Source organism: Lithobates pipiens, unplaced genomic scaffold, assembly GCF_037356315.1.
Source record: "Lithobates pipiens isolate NorthernLeopardFrog02 unplaced genomic scaffold, aLitPip1_a1.2 Scaffold_16, whole genome shotgun sequence".
NCBI classification, from domain to species: domain Eukaryota; kingdom Metazoa; phylum Chordata; class Amphibia; order Anura; family Ranidae; genus Lithobates; species Lithobates pipiens.
This window is the reverse complement of record NW_027507748.1, coordinates 322438095-322453724: the sequence shown is the minus strand read 5'-3', so window position 1 is coordinate 322453724 and position 15630 is coordinate 322438095. Positions and strand designations below refer to the sequence as shown.

The 15630-nt window shown below is 46.0% G+C and overlaps 1 protein-coding gene across 2 annotated transcripts in view; it reads left to right on the top strand.

Annotated features, from left to right (window-relative positions):
• Positions 1-15630, top strand: part of AGO3 (argonaute RISC catalytic component 3) — a 210676-nt gene that overhangs the window by 66537 nt on the left and 128509 nt on the right. For both annotated transcript variants that reach the window (XM_077481720.1, XM_077481719.1), the window contains exon 3: positions 10402-10522. In XM_077481720.1, coding sequence (XP_077337846.1) covers positions 10402-10522 — 121 coding nt within the window. The remainder of the gene's footprint in view (positions 1-10401; positions 10523-15630) is intronic.

Here is a 15630-nt window from a genome sequence, read left to right as displayed (position 1 = left end):
GGCTTCTCCCGTCTGCGTGGAACTAGCAGACCAACTAGTGCAAGGCCTTGAGTACGTTTTTGTGACGCGTCCCTGGATACTCTCCCGTTGTTATCCAGGGCTTTAGTGTCAGCTGTGGTGCTGAGGCGCCTAATATGGCTAGAATGCTAGTCTGCCGACCAGGCATCCCAGAAAGCCCTGACGGATCTTCCCTTCCTTGGCGACCGGCTCTTTGGATGACATTATTAAAAATGCCACTGGTGGTAAGGGTACACTAGTCCCACAGGCCAGGAAGTCTAAGGAGTCACGCCATAGGTAAGGGCCCTTTTTTTTCTGCTCACAAACTTCTTTTTCGTCTGCCCGGAGCTTCGACAAAGCATCCCCAGCCCGACGGGATGGCCACGGATGGACAAAAGCGTTGCAGGCTTTTGGTGCCAGGGACAAAGTGCTACCGCATGAAGGTTTGCCCCCACCCTTGTTTTCGGGTGGGGGGCTGTCTTCGGGAGTTTGCAGCCCGGTGGTCCTCTCGACTGTCTGACCGATGGATTTGCGATCTAATTTCCTCTGGCTACAAGATAGAGTTCCTCTCTTGGCCCCAGAAAAGATTCTTCCCCTCCAGCATACCAGTTTCCCCGGGAGGCCCTCTTGGGGTCAGTAAGGGGCCTGCTGAGTCGCGGGGTGGTTGTACCGGTTCTGGACTCAGAACGTTTCCAGGGATTCTACTCAAATATGTTTGTAGTTCCCAAAAAGGAAGGGGTACGTCCAATCTTGGACCTAAAAGCCCTCAATCACTTTGTAAAAGTGCAGAGGTTCAGAATGGAATCAGTTCACTCTGTAGACGCTGCACTCCATCAAAGGGACTTCCTGGCGTCTTTAGACATCCAGGATGCGATACCTAGATGATCTCCTCCTGAGATAAGAAGTCGGTGTTGGTGCCGACCCAGCGTCTGGAGTACCTAGGCTTGCTGCTGGACTCCTTGGAAGCGAGAGTGTTCTCCCTTCAGACAAACTGCAGACTCTCAGATCCACGAGAACATTGTTGATGAACCGCCAGTGGTCGTCGCTTCACTTTTGCATGCGAGTTCTGGGGCTTATGGTGGCCTCCTTCGAGGCGGTACCATTTGCCCGGTTTCATACTAGAGTCCTGCAGTAGGAGATTTTGTCAAAATGGGACACATCTCAGTTGTCCCTGGATCGCCAGATCCAGGTGAGCCAGTCAGTCAGAGACTCGCTGATCTGGTGGTTGAGGTCCCCGGTGATTTAGTCAGGAAAATCTTTCCTACCTCTGAAGTGGTCAGTGATCACAACGGACGCCAGCCTATCTGGCTGGGGTGGAGTGATGGGGGTTCAGTCGGCTCAGGGCCTCTAGTCGACAGAAGGATCCATGTTGCCGATCAATCTGCTCGAATTGAGAGCGATCAGGCTGTGCCTATCCACATGATCAATGAGATTGAAAGGACGTTCGATCAGGATCCAATCAGACAATGCCACCGCTGTGGCATACGTCGATCACCAAGGGGGAACAAGAAGCTCAGCCGCTGCTCGGGAGGTCGCTCACATACTTCGGTGGGCAGAGCGACATGTACCGGCCCTGTCGGCCATTTTCACTCCCGGAGTGGAAAACTGGCAGGCGGATTATCTGAGTCGCCAGATGCTGGACCCAGGAGAATGGGCATTGCATCCAGAGTTTTCAGGTCACTGTGTCTGAGGTGGGGCACACCAGACGTGGATCTTCTGGCCTCCCGTCTCAATTGGAAGGCGCCAAGATTCGTGTCAAGGGATCTGTTGACAGACGCGTTGGGGGCGCTGGTGGCTCCATGGGATCAGTACCAGCTGATCTACGCCTTTCCTCCATTAAAACTGTTGCCACGTCTGCTTTGCAGTGTGGAAGCCGAGGGGATCCCAGTAATACTGGTTGCCCCAGATTGGCCTCAGCATCCTTGGTACGCAGATCTGGTGCCTCTGGTGGCAGACGCTCCCTGGCGACTGCCATTGCGGGAGGACCTTCTGGTTTAAGGTTCGATTCTCCATTCTGGTTTATCATCGTTGGTTTTAACGGCATGGCTATTGAGAGCCAGGTGTTGAGGAACCGGATTTTGTCGGAATCGGGCATCCCAACCATGTTGAGAGCACAAATATCTTCCTCTCGGAAGATATACCATCGTACCTGGAAGGCCTATAGCTCCATGTGCGAGGAGAAAGGATGGCATCCGCTCTCCTTTTCCATAGCCAGGATCCTGCTGTTTCTTCAGCAAGGAGTAGACCAGAAATTGGCATTGAGCACCATTAAAGGACAAATTTTAGCTTTGGCTGTCTTTTTTTTTTTTTTTTTTTTTTTCAGTGACCCCTGCCGTCTCACTCGTTAGTGAGTACCTTTTTTGTTTTGTTCAGGGGGTTCGTCATGTAGTCCCTCCGGTGTGTCCACCGTTAACCCCTTGTGATTTGAACCTGGTGTTATCGGCGCTTCAAAAAGCGCTGTTTAAAAATATCAGGGAGATTCCCCTGTTGACTCTTTCCCAGAAAGTGATCTTTCTTGTGGCCATTGCATTGGCCAGGAGGGTTTCAGAACTGGCGGCCTTGTCTTGCAAGTCGCCCTATCTGGTTATCCACGAGGATAAGGTGGTGTTGCATACACAACCGTCCTTTCTACCAGAGGTAGTCTCGGCTTTTCATATCAATGAGGACATTGTATTACCATCTCTGTGTCCTAAGCCGAAACATCCTAAGGAGGTGGCCCTTCACACTCTGGATGTGGTTAGGGCTCTAAAAGTGTATTTGTCTGCCACGGCTCCCTTTCGGAAGTCAGATTCACTGTTTGTTCCGGTGGCTGGTCTAAAGAAAGGCATGGCGGTCTCGTCGGCCACCGTTTCCAGGTGGATCAGACAGATTGCAGTACAAGCCTACGCCTTGAAGGGGCAGGTGCCCCCCTTTCCGGCCACGGCCCACTCCACGAGGGCAATCGAAACGTCTCGGGTTTTCCAACACCAGGTGTGTAAGGTGGCGACTTGGTCATCTGTCCACACGTTTACCAAACTTTACAGGGTAGACGACCGACACAGCACCCGCCACTCCTTTTTTCTCTTTATGCTATACTGCTTGTTGACGTAATGAGTCTGCTAGGGCAGGCTGTGGGGGTTGTAGCCTGGTGACCGCCCCCTGGGCTGAATTAAAAGTTTGAAGTGTTGTATTACAACTTTGCCTAGTAATCTCCAGTGATAGGGCTGACAACCCATTTTGTTACAGAGAGGAGCTGTGTCGGTCGGTGAATTACAGAGAAAAGGATTTTAGGGTGAGTACAAAAAATCCTATTTTTCATCCCACCTGTGATATCATTAGCCAGAAAAGTTGCTTTTGCTTTGGGTGTTCTAAACCTATTAAAGGAAAATGCCACTTGTTTCTGATAAAGTGTATTGTTTAAATGAACATTCATTTTTTTTTTTTTTTGCAATGTAAGCCCTTTTTTCATATATGGAATGTTATTTTTCCCCTTTCAGTTATCCAGTTGCTATTTTTTTTACCTGCATAGTAGGTAAGGTTTATTAAAGACAATAGTCCACCCAGTTCAACCTCCTGTAGGTGTACGTGTGTCAGTGTTTATAATTATTTTCCATATCCCTGTATGTTGTGTTCTTTAAGATGCAGATTCTCCGCCCTGCCCTCACTTGTTCTCTGTAGCTCGCACAGTGATTAGTGAGTCAAAGGAGGGGGAGAAAAGTGGGTCTTCAGGGTCAGATGAGGGAAACGGTAAGGAAAAAGAGGTAGCTTCCTCCCATTAGAGGTTATCTTTGGAAGAGGTAAACCTTTTTAAAGACCATACCAACGACCCTAAATATCAAGGAGGATAAGACCCAATTGTCACTACACGGCAAAATGTATCCGGGTGTGGATGATGTCACGCATTGGGTGTTCCTGGTGCACAAGGTGTAAAGGGGCTATAAAGAGGGAGTGGGAGGGCCCAGAGAGGGTCCCCTTTTTATCCAGGACTCTTTAAAGGAGATTTCCTTTTGATAATGGCACGCAAGTTTGGAATAAGAGACCTAAACTTAATGCAGCTTTCTCGCAAGTATCGCTTATCACCGACTTAGCTTTCGAGGACATGGGTGTCTTGAAGGACACTATGGACAAGAGGTGTTGTCTTTGTTAAAGAAGGCTTGGTATTCTACGCTAGCCAATCTCAAACCAGCAATGACATCAACAGTGGTAGCCAGGAATTTAGAACACTGGTTGGAACAACTAAAAGGTGCCATATTGAGGTAGGGACCTCTCACAAGGATTTGCTGGATACTCTGCCAGTCCTACAAAAAGCAGTAGATTATATGGCAGATGCCTCAGCTGGGTCAGTGAGGCTGTCTGCAAGATCTTCAGCTTTGATTAATTCAGTTAGAGCTTTATGGGTAAAAACCTGGTCGGGAGATTCAGCATCCAAATCAAAGCTGTGTGGCCTACCCTCTGGTATTTTCACCAGACCCGGGAAGCAAAGGAAAAGGGACAGAAGAAACCGTGGTGATCCCAAAGGGGATGGGGGAGGACTGGGGTGTTTCATCCCCCCCAGTCAACCCGCAAAAACCCAGTGACGGTATCCTACCTGTGGGAGGAAGGCTGCAGTCCTTTTTCCCACAGTGGGAGTGGGCGACATCCAGCCCGTTTGGCCTCACAATTATCTCGATGGGCTAAGCGCTGAGTACTCGGAGAACCCACCATCTTGGTTCCATGTGAAGCAGGCCCCCAAAGAGCAAGAAAAATCTGTGGAGATGACCGCACTCTTGCAGGAGTTCCTCCAACAGAAGGTAATTGTCCCAGTGCCCAGGGAAGAGGCAGGACTAGGGTGCTATTCCCATGTTTTTCTAGTAGAATAGCTGTCTGGAAAGTTCAAGTTGATGCTGAATTTAAAGATCTTGAACTGGTCAAAACAAAAAAATTCCATATGGACACAATATATTCAGTGAGAAAACTTCACCCCCTGGGGGGTTTTCTAGCCTTGATAGATCTCAGACTCGTATTTACACGTATCCACAGCTCCAGTGTCGCAGAGGTATCTGCGTTTGCTGATCAGGGCAGGGGGGATAATGTCTCACTTTCAGTTCAGGGCCCTCCCGTTTGGTCTCTCCTCTTCCCCAAGAATCTTCACAAAGATTATGGCAGATGCGTTGGCACAGCTCAGGCTGGAAGGGGTTTTTGTGGTACCTCAAGGATTTGAGGAGGGCACAGAGCCATTTAGAACATTTGGGCTGGATTCTGAGCAAGGAAAAATCAAACCTAATCAGAGGATCATTTTCCTGGGGTATAACATTGACTCAGTACAGGAAAGGATTTTCCTCCCAGAGGAAAAAATTTATAAAAGTGCAGGCCGCAGTAAGGAATGTCCAGACAAATTTATCCATAACAGTTAGGGCAGCCATGACCTCGCTGGGGCTTCTCACAGCCTCAATATCAGCTGTTCAATGGACCCGCCTCTATTCGAGAGACCTCCAGCAGGCGATTTTTTTACAGACACTGGATGTGTTGTCAGACAACACTGCGGTGGTGGCGTACATTTCAAGGCAAGAGGGCACAAGAAGCAAGTGTCTTCTAACCTTGGCCTTACAGATTCTGACATGGGCGGAAGACAACTTGGCACCCTTAACAGCAATAAACCTGAAGGGAAGCATAAACCAGATGGCGGACTTCTTAAGCAGAAGAAGGGGTGCTAGAATCTGAATAGAGTCTAAGTATCAAGATTTTTCAGAGGATAGTGGGCAGATGGGGTGTTCCCCAGGTAGACCTGTTTGCATCCCAAGCAAATGCAAAAGTTTGTCTACTTTTCCTGAACAGGCAGGACCAAGCGGCCGGCCTGGACGCATTAGCTCAGCGCTGGACCTTTCGCTTGTTTTAGGCCTTTCCCCCTGTACAGATGATACCTTTAGTGCTCAGGAAACTACAGGGAGAGAATACGACCCTGATTCTAATAGCTCCGTATTGGTCCAAGAGAGCTTGATTTTCAATCCTATTAAAGATAGTGGTAGAGCCCCATTGGTTCAGAGGTATCTGCTGCATCCCCATGTAGGTCACCTCAGGCTGGCAGCTTGGATTCTGAGGAGCAAATCCTGAGAAGGGGTTTGTCCAAAGGTTTAGTTTGTACCCTGCTAAAAAAGCAGGAAGAAGGTCAGAAGGGCCATTTATTTTAAAACGTGGAAGTGCTTTAATTCCTGGTGTGTGTCAAAAATTTGCTCTCCACAGGAGGACATTTTGCATTCTCAAATTTCTCTGTGATGGAATGGAGAAGGGTTTGGCAGCCAGTACCTTTTAAAAGTTGAGGTAGTGGCACTCTCAGTGTTTCTGGAAAGAAGGTTATCTCTAGACCCTTTGATAATTAGGTTTTTTAATGCTCTAACTAGGGCTAGGCTGGTTCCATTTAAGTTTTTCTCCAAATGGGTATGTTGTTTTGCAGGGTCTGACTAGAAGACCTTTCAAACCACCAGAAGAGGCCACAATTACATTTTGGTCCTTTTTAAAACTATTACTGCTGGTAGCAGCCACCTTGGCTAGGAGGGTCAGTGAACTTCAGGCATTATCTATCACTGAACCTTTCTTGACAGATTGGGTAGTACAGAGGACAGACCTGGGTTTTTTGCTGATGGTTACTTCGGTCTTTCACAGATCCCAAGAGATTCTACCAACGTTCTGCCCATTTCCAACATGCCCTAAGGAGTCTGGACATAAAGAGATGCGTTTTACGCTATCTGGAGGTTACAAGAGAATTTAGAAAATCGAATTCTCTATTTGTTTTATTTTCTGGGTCTCGTAAGGTTTACCGAGCTTCTAAAAGCGCAATTGGATTGTGGCTTCGGGTGGCTATCCACAAAGCTTATAGGGCTTCGGAAGTAGAACCCCCACCGCAGGGGTAGTGGCCCATTCATCTCGGGCTGTAGCAACGTCCTGGGTGGAATGCGATGGGGCTTCATCAGGGCGAATCTGCAAAGCGGCCACATGATTGAGTTATTCCACCTTCACTCCTCACTATAGGATGGACCTGCTCTCGACAGCAGAGCAGTCGTTTGGCAGGAAGGTCCTGCAGGCAGTGGTCCCATCCTAGGAGTTATTCCTCGTTTATCTCCAGGTGCTGTCCTGGAAGACGAGGTGAGAAAAACCTTAGTTAGACTTACTGGTAACGGTATTCCTTCGGGACAGCGCCGATGACCCTCACTTGTTTATGACTCTTAATATGGTGTTATTGCTATGTTCTGCTATTATAATTTCGGCATAGCTAAAGGTACTCTATAATGACTGAGGCCACGGTGGAAGGGTCCAGGCTTTAAAGAAATTACTGCAGTGTTTCCTGGAAAGTGAGTGGAGCTGCGCACTCTACAGGTGCTTTCCAGAAAGACTCCTAGAAATACAGGTACTAAGGTTTTTCATTGCCCTTCTTTGGGCTCTCTCCAGTTCCAGCACATCCCTTCTGAGGACAAGTGACCAGGACTGGACGGAGTTCTCCAGATGTGACCTAACTAAGATTATCGTTTTATCCCTGGAGTATATCCCCCCCCCCTTCTTCTTCTTTTTTTTTTTTTTTTTTTTTTTTAATGCATACTAAAATTCTGCCAGGTTTGGTAGCTGCAACTTGACATTGCATGCAATTGCTCAGTCTGTCATCTACTAGGGCCCCCAGAACCTTTTTTTTTTTTTTTTTTTTTTTTTATTTTAGATTACTAATGTGACACAACACCTCTGATTTTCACATTTAACTAAATGTTAAATGTGAAAATCTGAGGTGTTCTGTCACATTAGCAACCATGTAGGGTCAGCAGATTTGCTGCTGCTTTTAAAATGTAACATCTAAACAGTCTGTCAGATTTACAAATAATGTATTTAAGCATATAAGCTCAGTTTTTGTGTTTGAAAATAACTGTGAAATATAAAACTCCGGTTGGTGTAACAGGATGTCCGCTTGCCCCCTTCTCACTCTATCATTACTGTGCGGGGTGTAGCAAGATTGCGGCGATGAAACGCCACTTCCTGACGAGACAGCGGCCGCCGCCGGGTGTACCAAGATGGGCGCAGCTCCGGAGCTAGGCCGAAGCCGCGGCCTTTCCAAAGCCATGCGATCAGCGGAGAGCTCCGTGGATCGTGTGTTGTGCCGATCCGAACAGGGTGAACCATTCGGATCATGGATCGGTGACGATCCGTTTGCACCCCTACACCTGTCCACAGAATCTTTCTTCCATTCAAAACTTGCCATCATGGGTAAGGCCAAAGAGCTATCAAAGGACATTGGGGAAAAGATTGTAGACCTGCACAAGGCTGGAATGGGTTACAAGACCATCAGCAAGAAGCTTGGTGAGAAGGAGACAATTGTTGGAGCGATTACTCGCAAATGGAAGAAATACAAAATAACCATCAATCGCCCTTGGTCTGGAGCTCCATGCAAGATGTCGCCACATGGGGTAAGGATGATCATGAGAAAAGTGAGAGATCAGCCCAGAACTACACAGGAGGAGCTTGTGAATGATCTCAAGGCAGTTGGGACCCTTAAAATCCTGCAGCGTCTGCAAGGTCCTTCGCCTCAAGAAGGCACATGTACAGGCCCGTCTGAAGTTTGCCAGTGAACATATAAATGATTCAGAGAAGGATTGGGAGAAAGTGCTGTGGTCAGATGAGACCAAAATTGAGCTCTTTGGCATTAACTTGACTTGCCATGTTTGGAGGAAGAAAAATGCTGACTAAAAACACCATGCCTACAGTCAAGCACTGAGGTGTAAACATTATGTTTGGGACTGTTTCTCTGCTACAGGTACATGCTGACTTTGCCACACTGAGGGGCCAATAGATGGGGCCATGTATTGTAAAATCTTGAATGAAAACATTCTTCCCAGAACACTAAAGATGAGTCATGAATGGGTCTTCCAGCATGACAATGACCCAAACAAACCACCAAGTCAACAGAGAAGTGGCTTAAAAAAAAGCACATTAAGGTAATGAAGTGGCCAAGCCAGTCTCCGGGCCTTAATCCTATAGTAAATTTTTGTGGGAGCTGAAACTTCAAGTTGCCAAGCAATAGTCAAGAAACCTTAAAGATTTAGAGACCAAAATTACTCCTGAGATGTGTGCAAACCTGGTAACCAACTACAGTAAGAAACCTCTTACCTCTGTGCTTGCCAACCAGGGTTTCTCCACCAAGTACGAAGTCATGTTTTGCTTGGGGTTCAAATACTTATTTTACTCCCTGAACTGCAACGCAATATATAGCATTTGTATCGTGTTTTTTTTTTTGTGTGTTTTTTTTCTGGACTTTGATTTATATTCTGTCTCTATTACACCTATGATAAAAATTATAATTAATTTCTTTGTAAGTGAGTAAACCTACAAAATCTGCAGGGGATCAAATAGTTATTTTCCCCCACTGTATATCCTTCATTCACATTTTTAATATCCAGTTGTGTGTGAGAGATATACAGTAAGAACTACAGAATTTTTGCAGCACATCGATTGGCTGATTGTCATGAACACCAGTTTTATTTACTATTCTCAGTAAATATTCACTTTGCTTAGTGTGTCAGAGTTGGATTATTTTTCTTAGTTACATGTCACCGGAGTTTACAAAATAGTTTTTTTTCATATTCTTAATAATTATAGTGATATTAAAGTCAGATTTGTTTTTAAAATAACAAACATGTTATACTTACCTGCTCTGTGCAGACTCCCACTGCTGTAATAGCCAATGAATAGGAAGAGACCCGGGAGAGCTGCTGCTCTCGTGCAGATCGCTGGATCGAGATGGGGCTCAGATATGTATGGGGCTGCTGCACACGGAAGATTTTGTTTTACCTTCACGCATGAAGGTAAAAAAAAAGCTTTAGCCTGTAAATAAAAGCACTTTAAAGAGTAAGTAAACCCTGATGAGTTTACTTCCTCTTTCATTCCCTGCAAAGGCAAAGCATAATGGACTACTATGCATCGCATAGTAGTCCATTATGTGTCACTTACCTGACACAGGAGCCAGCGAAGTCACCGCTGTCTCCTGTAGTCCGCTGCATCCATCTTCTTGGTGGGGTCTTGCAGCTCTGCCGCTGTCATTCGGCAAAGCCGCGATGACGTCACTCCCGCGCATGCGCACGGGAGCCGACACGCGCGGCAGCTCCGTCGTTGAGAATGCCGCGCTCAGTGCGCCTGCGCGCCGCTGTCTACGGCGCATGCGCCGTAGACAGCGGTGCCTGCTTTCGGGCAAATATCTCCTAAACCATATAGGTTTAGGAGATATTTCTTGGACCTACAGGTAAGCCTTAATCTAGGCTTACCTGTAGGTCAAAGTGGTTTGTAAGGGTTTACAACCACTTTAAGATGGGAGGAAAGATTTATTTCAGTAGAATCAGATGTTTTTTTTTTTTTTTTTTTTGCACTCCATTTTATACAGGTGACATTTTTTTAATAACTATACCCTTTCTCCAGGGAAGTGGTTGATTCCATGGTCCAGCATTTCAAAGTTACCATATTTGGTGACCGTCGACCGGTTTATGATGGAAAAAGAAGCTTGTATACTGCCAATCCACTGCCTGTAGCATCTACTGGGGTAAGCACTAAAAATTTTATATTTTGTGGTTCTGCTTTTTGTTGGTCTGTAAAAAGGGTTGTATGAGCTAAACATATTTTTAACGTTATTTCAGAAAACATTTTGACTAGGATTATTTCTATTGTAAATCTCCAAAATACATACAGTAGTTACAAAGTTAGTCCGGTTGAAAAGGCACAAGTCTATTTAGTTCAACCAATTTAAATTTAAAAAAATAAATCGCGCACACAAATGGACTCTCGTGTCTGGCCATTAAGTAGGCTCTGGAATCCCTTATATCACATATAGCATAGTTTTTCTCCGCTGGTGTCAACTTCCTGCTGAGGAAGACTACCGGGTGTTCCTCGCCATGAATAACCTGTGACAACACCGCTTCCAATCCTACAGCGGAAGCATCAGTCTGGACAACAAACTCTCTTGAAAAATTGGGTGCTACCAGGACAGGGTGTTGGCACAGTGCTGACTTGAGCTCCAAAAAAGCCTTCTCAGCTTCTGCATTCCACACCACCATGACTGATTTCCGACCCTTAGTCAGATCGGTCAATGGAGCCGCCAACGTGGCAAAGTTTGGGTACAAACCTCCTGTAGTATCCCACCATGCCCAGGAATGCACGTACCTGCTTTTTTGTGAGGGGGCGGGGCCAATTCTGTATAGCCTGTATCTTGTTGACCTGAGGTTTCACTACCCCTCTACCCACGATCTAGCCCAGGTATTTCACCTCCTCCATTCCCAAAGCAAATTTTTCAGGGTTTATTGTAAACCCCTCCTTCCAAAGAGAGTCCAGCACTGCCTGAACTTTGGGCAAATGTGATTCCCAGTCTTTGCTAAAAATTACTATATCATCCAAGTACACTGAGGCATACTCCCAGTGAGGTCGTAAAATCCTATCCATTGGTCTCTGGAACGTGGCTGGAGCAGTTTGCAATCCAAAAGGCATTCTTTTGTACTGAAAACTCCCCTCTGGGGTAGAAAAAGCAGTTTTCTCTCTAGCAGCCTTAATCAATGGGATTTGCCAATACCCCTTGGTAAGGTGTAATGAAGTGATATACCTGGCTGGACCTAGTCTCTCAAGAAGCTCATCTACCCGGGGCATGGGGTAGGCATCAAACCCTGAAACTTCATTAAGTTTCCGGAAATCATTGCAGAATCGCAGAGTACCGTTGGGCTTCGGTACCAACACAATCGGGCTTGACCACTCACTCTGCGATTCTTCAATAATCCCCAGTTCTAACATCTTCACTTCCTCTGAAACAGCCTTCCTTTGAGCCTCTGGGATGCGGTAGGGCCGGACAAAAACTTTGACTCCTGGTTCCATGATAATATCATGCTCTGACATTAGTGAGCCCTGGCAAGTCTGAAATTTTTTCTTTATTTCTCTGCAAGAACTCCTTTGCCTGCTGACTTTGGGTTTTAGACATGCTATTTGCTACTTGGACACTCTCCACCCCAACTCGAGGCTCGGGTTTTGCACTAGCCAGGGAGGTCACCGGTTCCCTGTCTGTCTAGGGCTTTAACAAGTTTACATGATATATCTGATAGGGTTTCCTCTTGCCCAGCTGGTGGACTCTATAATTTACCTCTCCCACTTTTTCTACAACCTCAAAAGGGCCTTGCCATCTTGCCAAGAATTTACTTTCCACAGTGGGAATCAACACTGCTATTCGATCCCCCACTTGGAAGTTCCTAATTTTGGCTGCCCTATTATAGACCCGTCGTTGAGCCTCCTGGGCTTTTTGTAAATATTCCTTAACTAGTGGCATCACAGTTGGGATCCTCTCCTGCATTTGGGAGACATTCAAAAACACTCTTATGCTGAATTGGTTCACTTTCCCATTCTTCTTTAACAAAGTCCAGTAGTCCACGAGGTCTCTGCCCATATACCAATTCAAAGGGCGAAAACCCAGTGGAGGCCTGGGGCATTTCCCGGATAGCAAACATGAGAGCTGGTAACGGGCAGTCCCAGTCTTTCCCATCTCTTTGTAACACTCTCTTGAGCATAGACTTAAAGGTCTTATTAAAACGTTCTACCAATCCATCTGTTTAGGGAAGGTAGACCAATGTGCGCAGCTGTTTAATCCGCAACAGTTTGCATACATCAGCCATAACCTTCGACATAAACAGAGTGCCCTGGTCTGTGAGTATTTCCTTGGGAAAAGCAGTCCGTGTAAACAACTGGAATAGTTCCCGGGCAATAGCCTTAGAGGAGGTATTCCGCAGGGTTAGCGCCTCAGGATATTGAGTGGCATAGTCGAGGATCACCAGTATGTAAGAGTGACCTTGAGCCGACTTTACCAAGGGACCCACTATATCCTTGGCTATCCTCTTGAATGGGCTTCTTATGAAATTCAGGCTGATGAAAAATTCCATAAGAGCTTTGAACAAAGAAGGTGAATGGTTTGTGTTATTTTAAACATTTTTCATTGAGATATACACCCTCATATTTTTGTAAATATTTTATTATCTTTTCATGTGACAAAACCAAAGAAAGTACACTGTATTACAATATAAAGTAGTGAGTGTGTAACTTGTATAACAGTGTAAATTTGCTTTCTCCTCAAAATACCTCAACACAGCCATTAATGTCTAAATCACTGGCACCAAAAGTGAATACACCCCTAAGTGAAAATGTCCAAATTGGGCCCAAAGTGTCAATATTTTGTGTGGCTACCATTATTTTTCAGCACTGCCTTAACTCTCTTGGGCATGGAGTTCACCAAAGCTTCACAGGTTGCCACTGGAGTACTCTTCCACTCCTCCATGATGACACGACGGAGCTTGCGGATGTTGGAGACCTTGTGCTCTTCCACCTTCCGTTTTTTGAGGATGCCCCACAGATGCTCAATAGGGTTTAGGTCTGGAGACATGCTTAGCCAGTCCATCACCTTTACCCTCAGCTTCTTTAGCAAGGCAGTGGTCATCTTGGAGGTTTGTTTGGGGTCATTCTCATGTTGGCATACTGCCCTGTGGCCTAATCTCCGAAGAGTGGCTCATGCTCTGCTTAGTATATCACAGAAAATGTTGGCATTCATGGTTCCCTCAATGAATTGTAGCACTCATACAGCCCCACACCACCACCATGCTTGACTGTAGGCAAGACACATTTGTCTTTGTACTCCTCACCTGGTTGCTGCCACACACGCTTGACACCATCTGAACCAAATAAGTTTATCTTGGTCTAATCAAACCACAGGACATGGTTCCAGTAATCCATGTCTTTTAGTCTGCTTATCTTCAGCAAATTGTTTGCGGGCTTTCTTGTGCTTCCTTCTGGGACAACAGCTATGCAGACCAATTTGATGCAGTGTGCAGCACATGGTCTGAGCACTGACAGGCTGATCCCCCCCCCACCCCTTCAACCTCTGCAGCAATCCTGGAAGCACTCATACGTATTTTTCCCAAAGACAACCTCTGGCCATTAGGCTGAGCATGTGCACTCAACTTCTTTGGTCGACCATGGCAAAGCATGTTCTAAGTGGAAACTGTCCTGTTAAACCGCTGTATAGTCTTGGCCACTGTGCTGCAGTTCAGTTTCAGAGTCATAACACTCTTATAGCCTAGGCCTTTTTTATCTTTTTTTTTCAGATCCTCAGAGTTTTTTGCCATGAGGTGCCATGTTGAACTTCCAGTGACCAGTATGGGAGAGTGAGAGCGACGACACCAAATTTAACACACTTGCTCTCCATTTACACCTGAGACCTTGTAACACAAGTCACATGACACCGGGGAGGGAAAATGGTTAATGCCCAATTTAGAGATTTTCACTTAGGGATGTACTCACTTTTGTTGCCAGCAGTTTAGACATTATTGGCTGTGTGAGTTTTGAGGGGACAGCAAATTTACACTGTTATACAAGCTGTACGCTCACTACTTTACATTTTAGCAACGTGTCATTTCTTCAGTGTTGTCACATGAAAAGCTATAATAAAATATTTACAGACTAATCAAGATTAAAGACTAATCAAGATTCTCATGTTGGAATCCTGCTCTGCGGCCCAGTTTCCGAAGAAAGTGCATCATGCTCCGCTTCAGTATTTAACAGTACATGTTGGCATTCATGGTTCCCTCAATGAACTGTAGCTCCCCAGTGCCGGCAGCACTCATGCAGCCTCAGACCATGACACTCCCACCACCATGCTCGACTGTAAGCAAGACGCACTTGTCTTTGTACTCCTCACCTGGTTGCTGCCATGCTGACCATTTTCATTTTGGTCTACAGATTAAAAAGAGGAAAAAAAAAATGCGCTAATACATGAATTTAAATAAAATCATAAAGAACTTAATCCAATAAGCAGCAGCTTAACCACTTGGCGCCCATACGACGTCTATTGACGTCATGGGCTTTCGGTGGTTATATCTGAATGATGCCTGAGGCCACGGACATCATTCAGATTTCAGCTGGCGATTCCCTGCACCATAAGAACGATCATAGCGGCTGTTCCGCCGCTTCATCGTTCTTACGGGCAGCGGGAGGGGACGCCCCCCCCTCCCGCCACCCTCCGGTGCTTGTACCGACTCACCGCTTCCATCGGTGAGTCGGTCACAGGATCCGCCGGCCCCCGGAAGTTACCATAGAGATTTCCGGCGGACCAGATTATCCCCGGAGTCTCTATGATCGTTCGGAGGCCGGGCGCGATGTTATGACGTCACGCTCGGCCTCTGTATTCAAATTAACGGCGCCGATTTGGCTAGGAAGCCAGGATCGTTTTTTTGTTTTTTTTATCAGCCTAGAGGTGAGATATGGGGTCTTATTGACCCCATAACTCACTGTAAATAGGTCCGATCATGCCATATTCCTATTACAAGGGATGTTTACATTCCTTGTAATAGGAATAAAAGTCATACATTTTTTTTTTTCTTAAGTGTCAAACTAAAAAAATAAAAATAAAATTAACAATAAAAAAAAAAAGTTAAGTGCCCCTGTCCCCGTGAGCTCGTACAAAGAAGCGAACGCATACGTAAGTCCCGCCCACATATGAAAACGGTGTTCAAACCACACATGTGAGGTATTGTCGCGAATGTTAGAGCGAGAGCAATAATTCTAGCCCTAGACCTCCTCTGTAACCCAAAATATGTAACCAGTAAAAAAAATTAAAACGTCACCTATGGG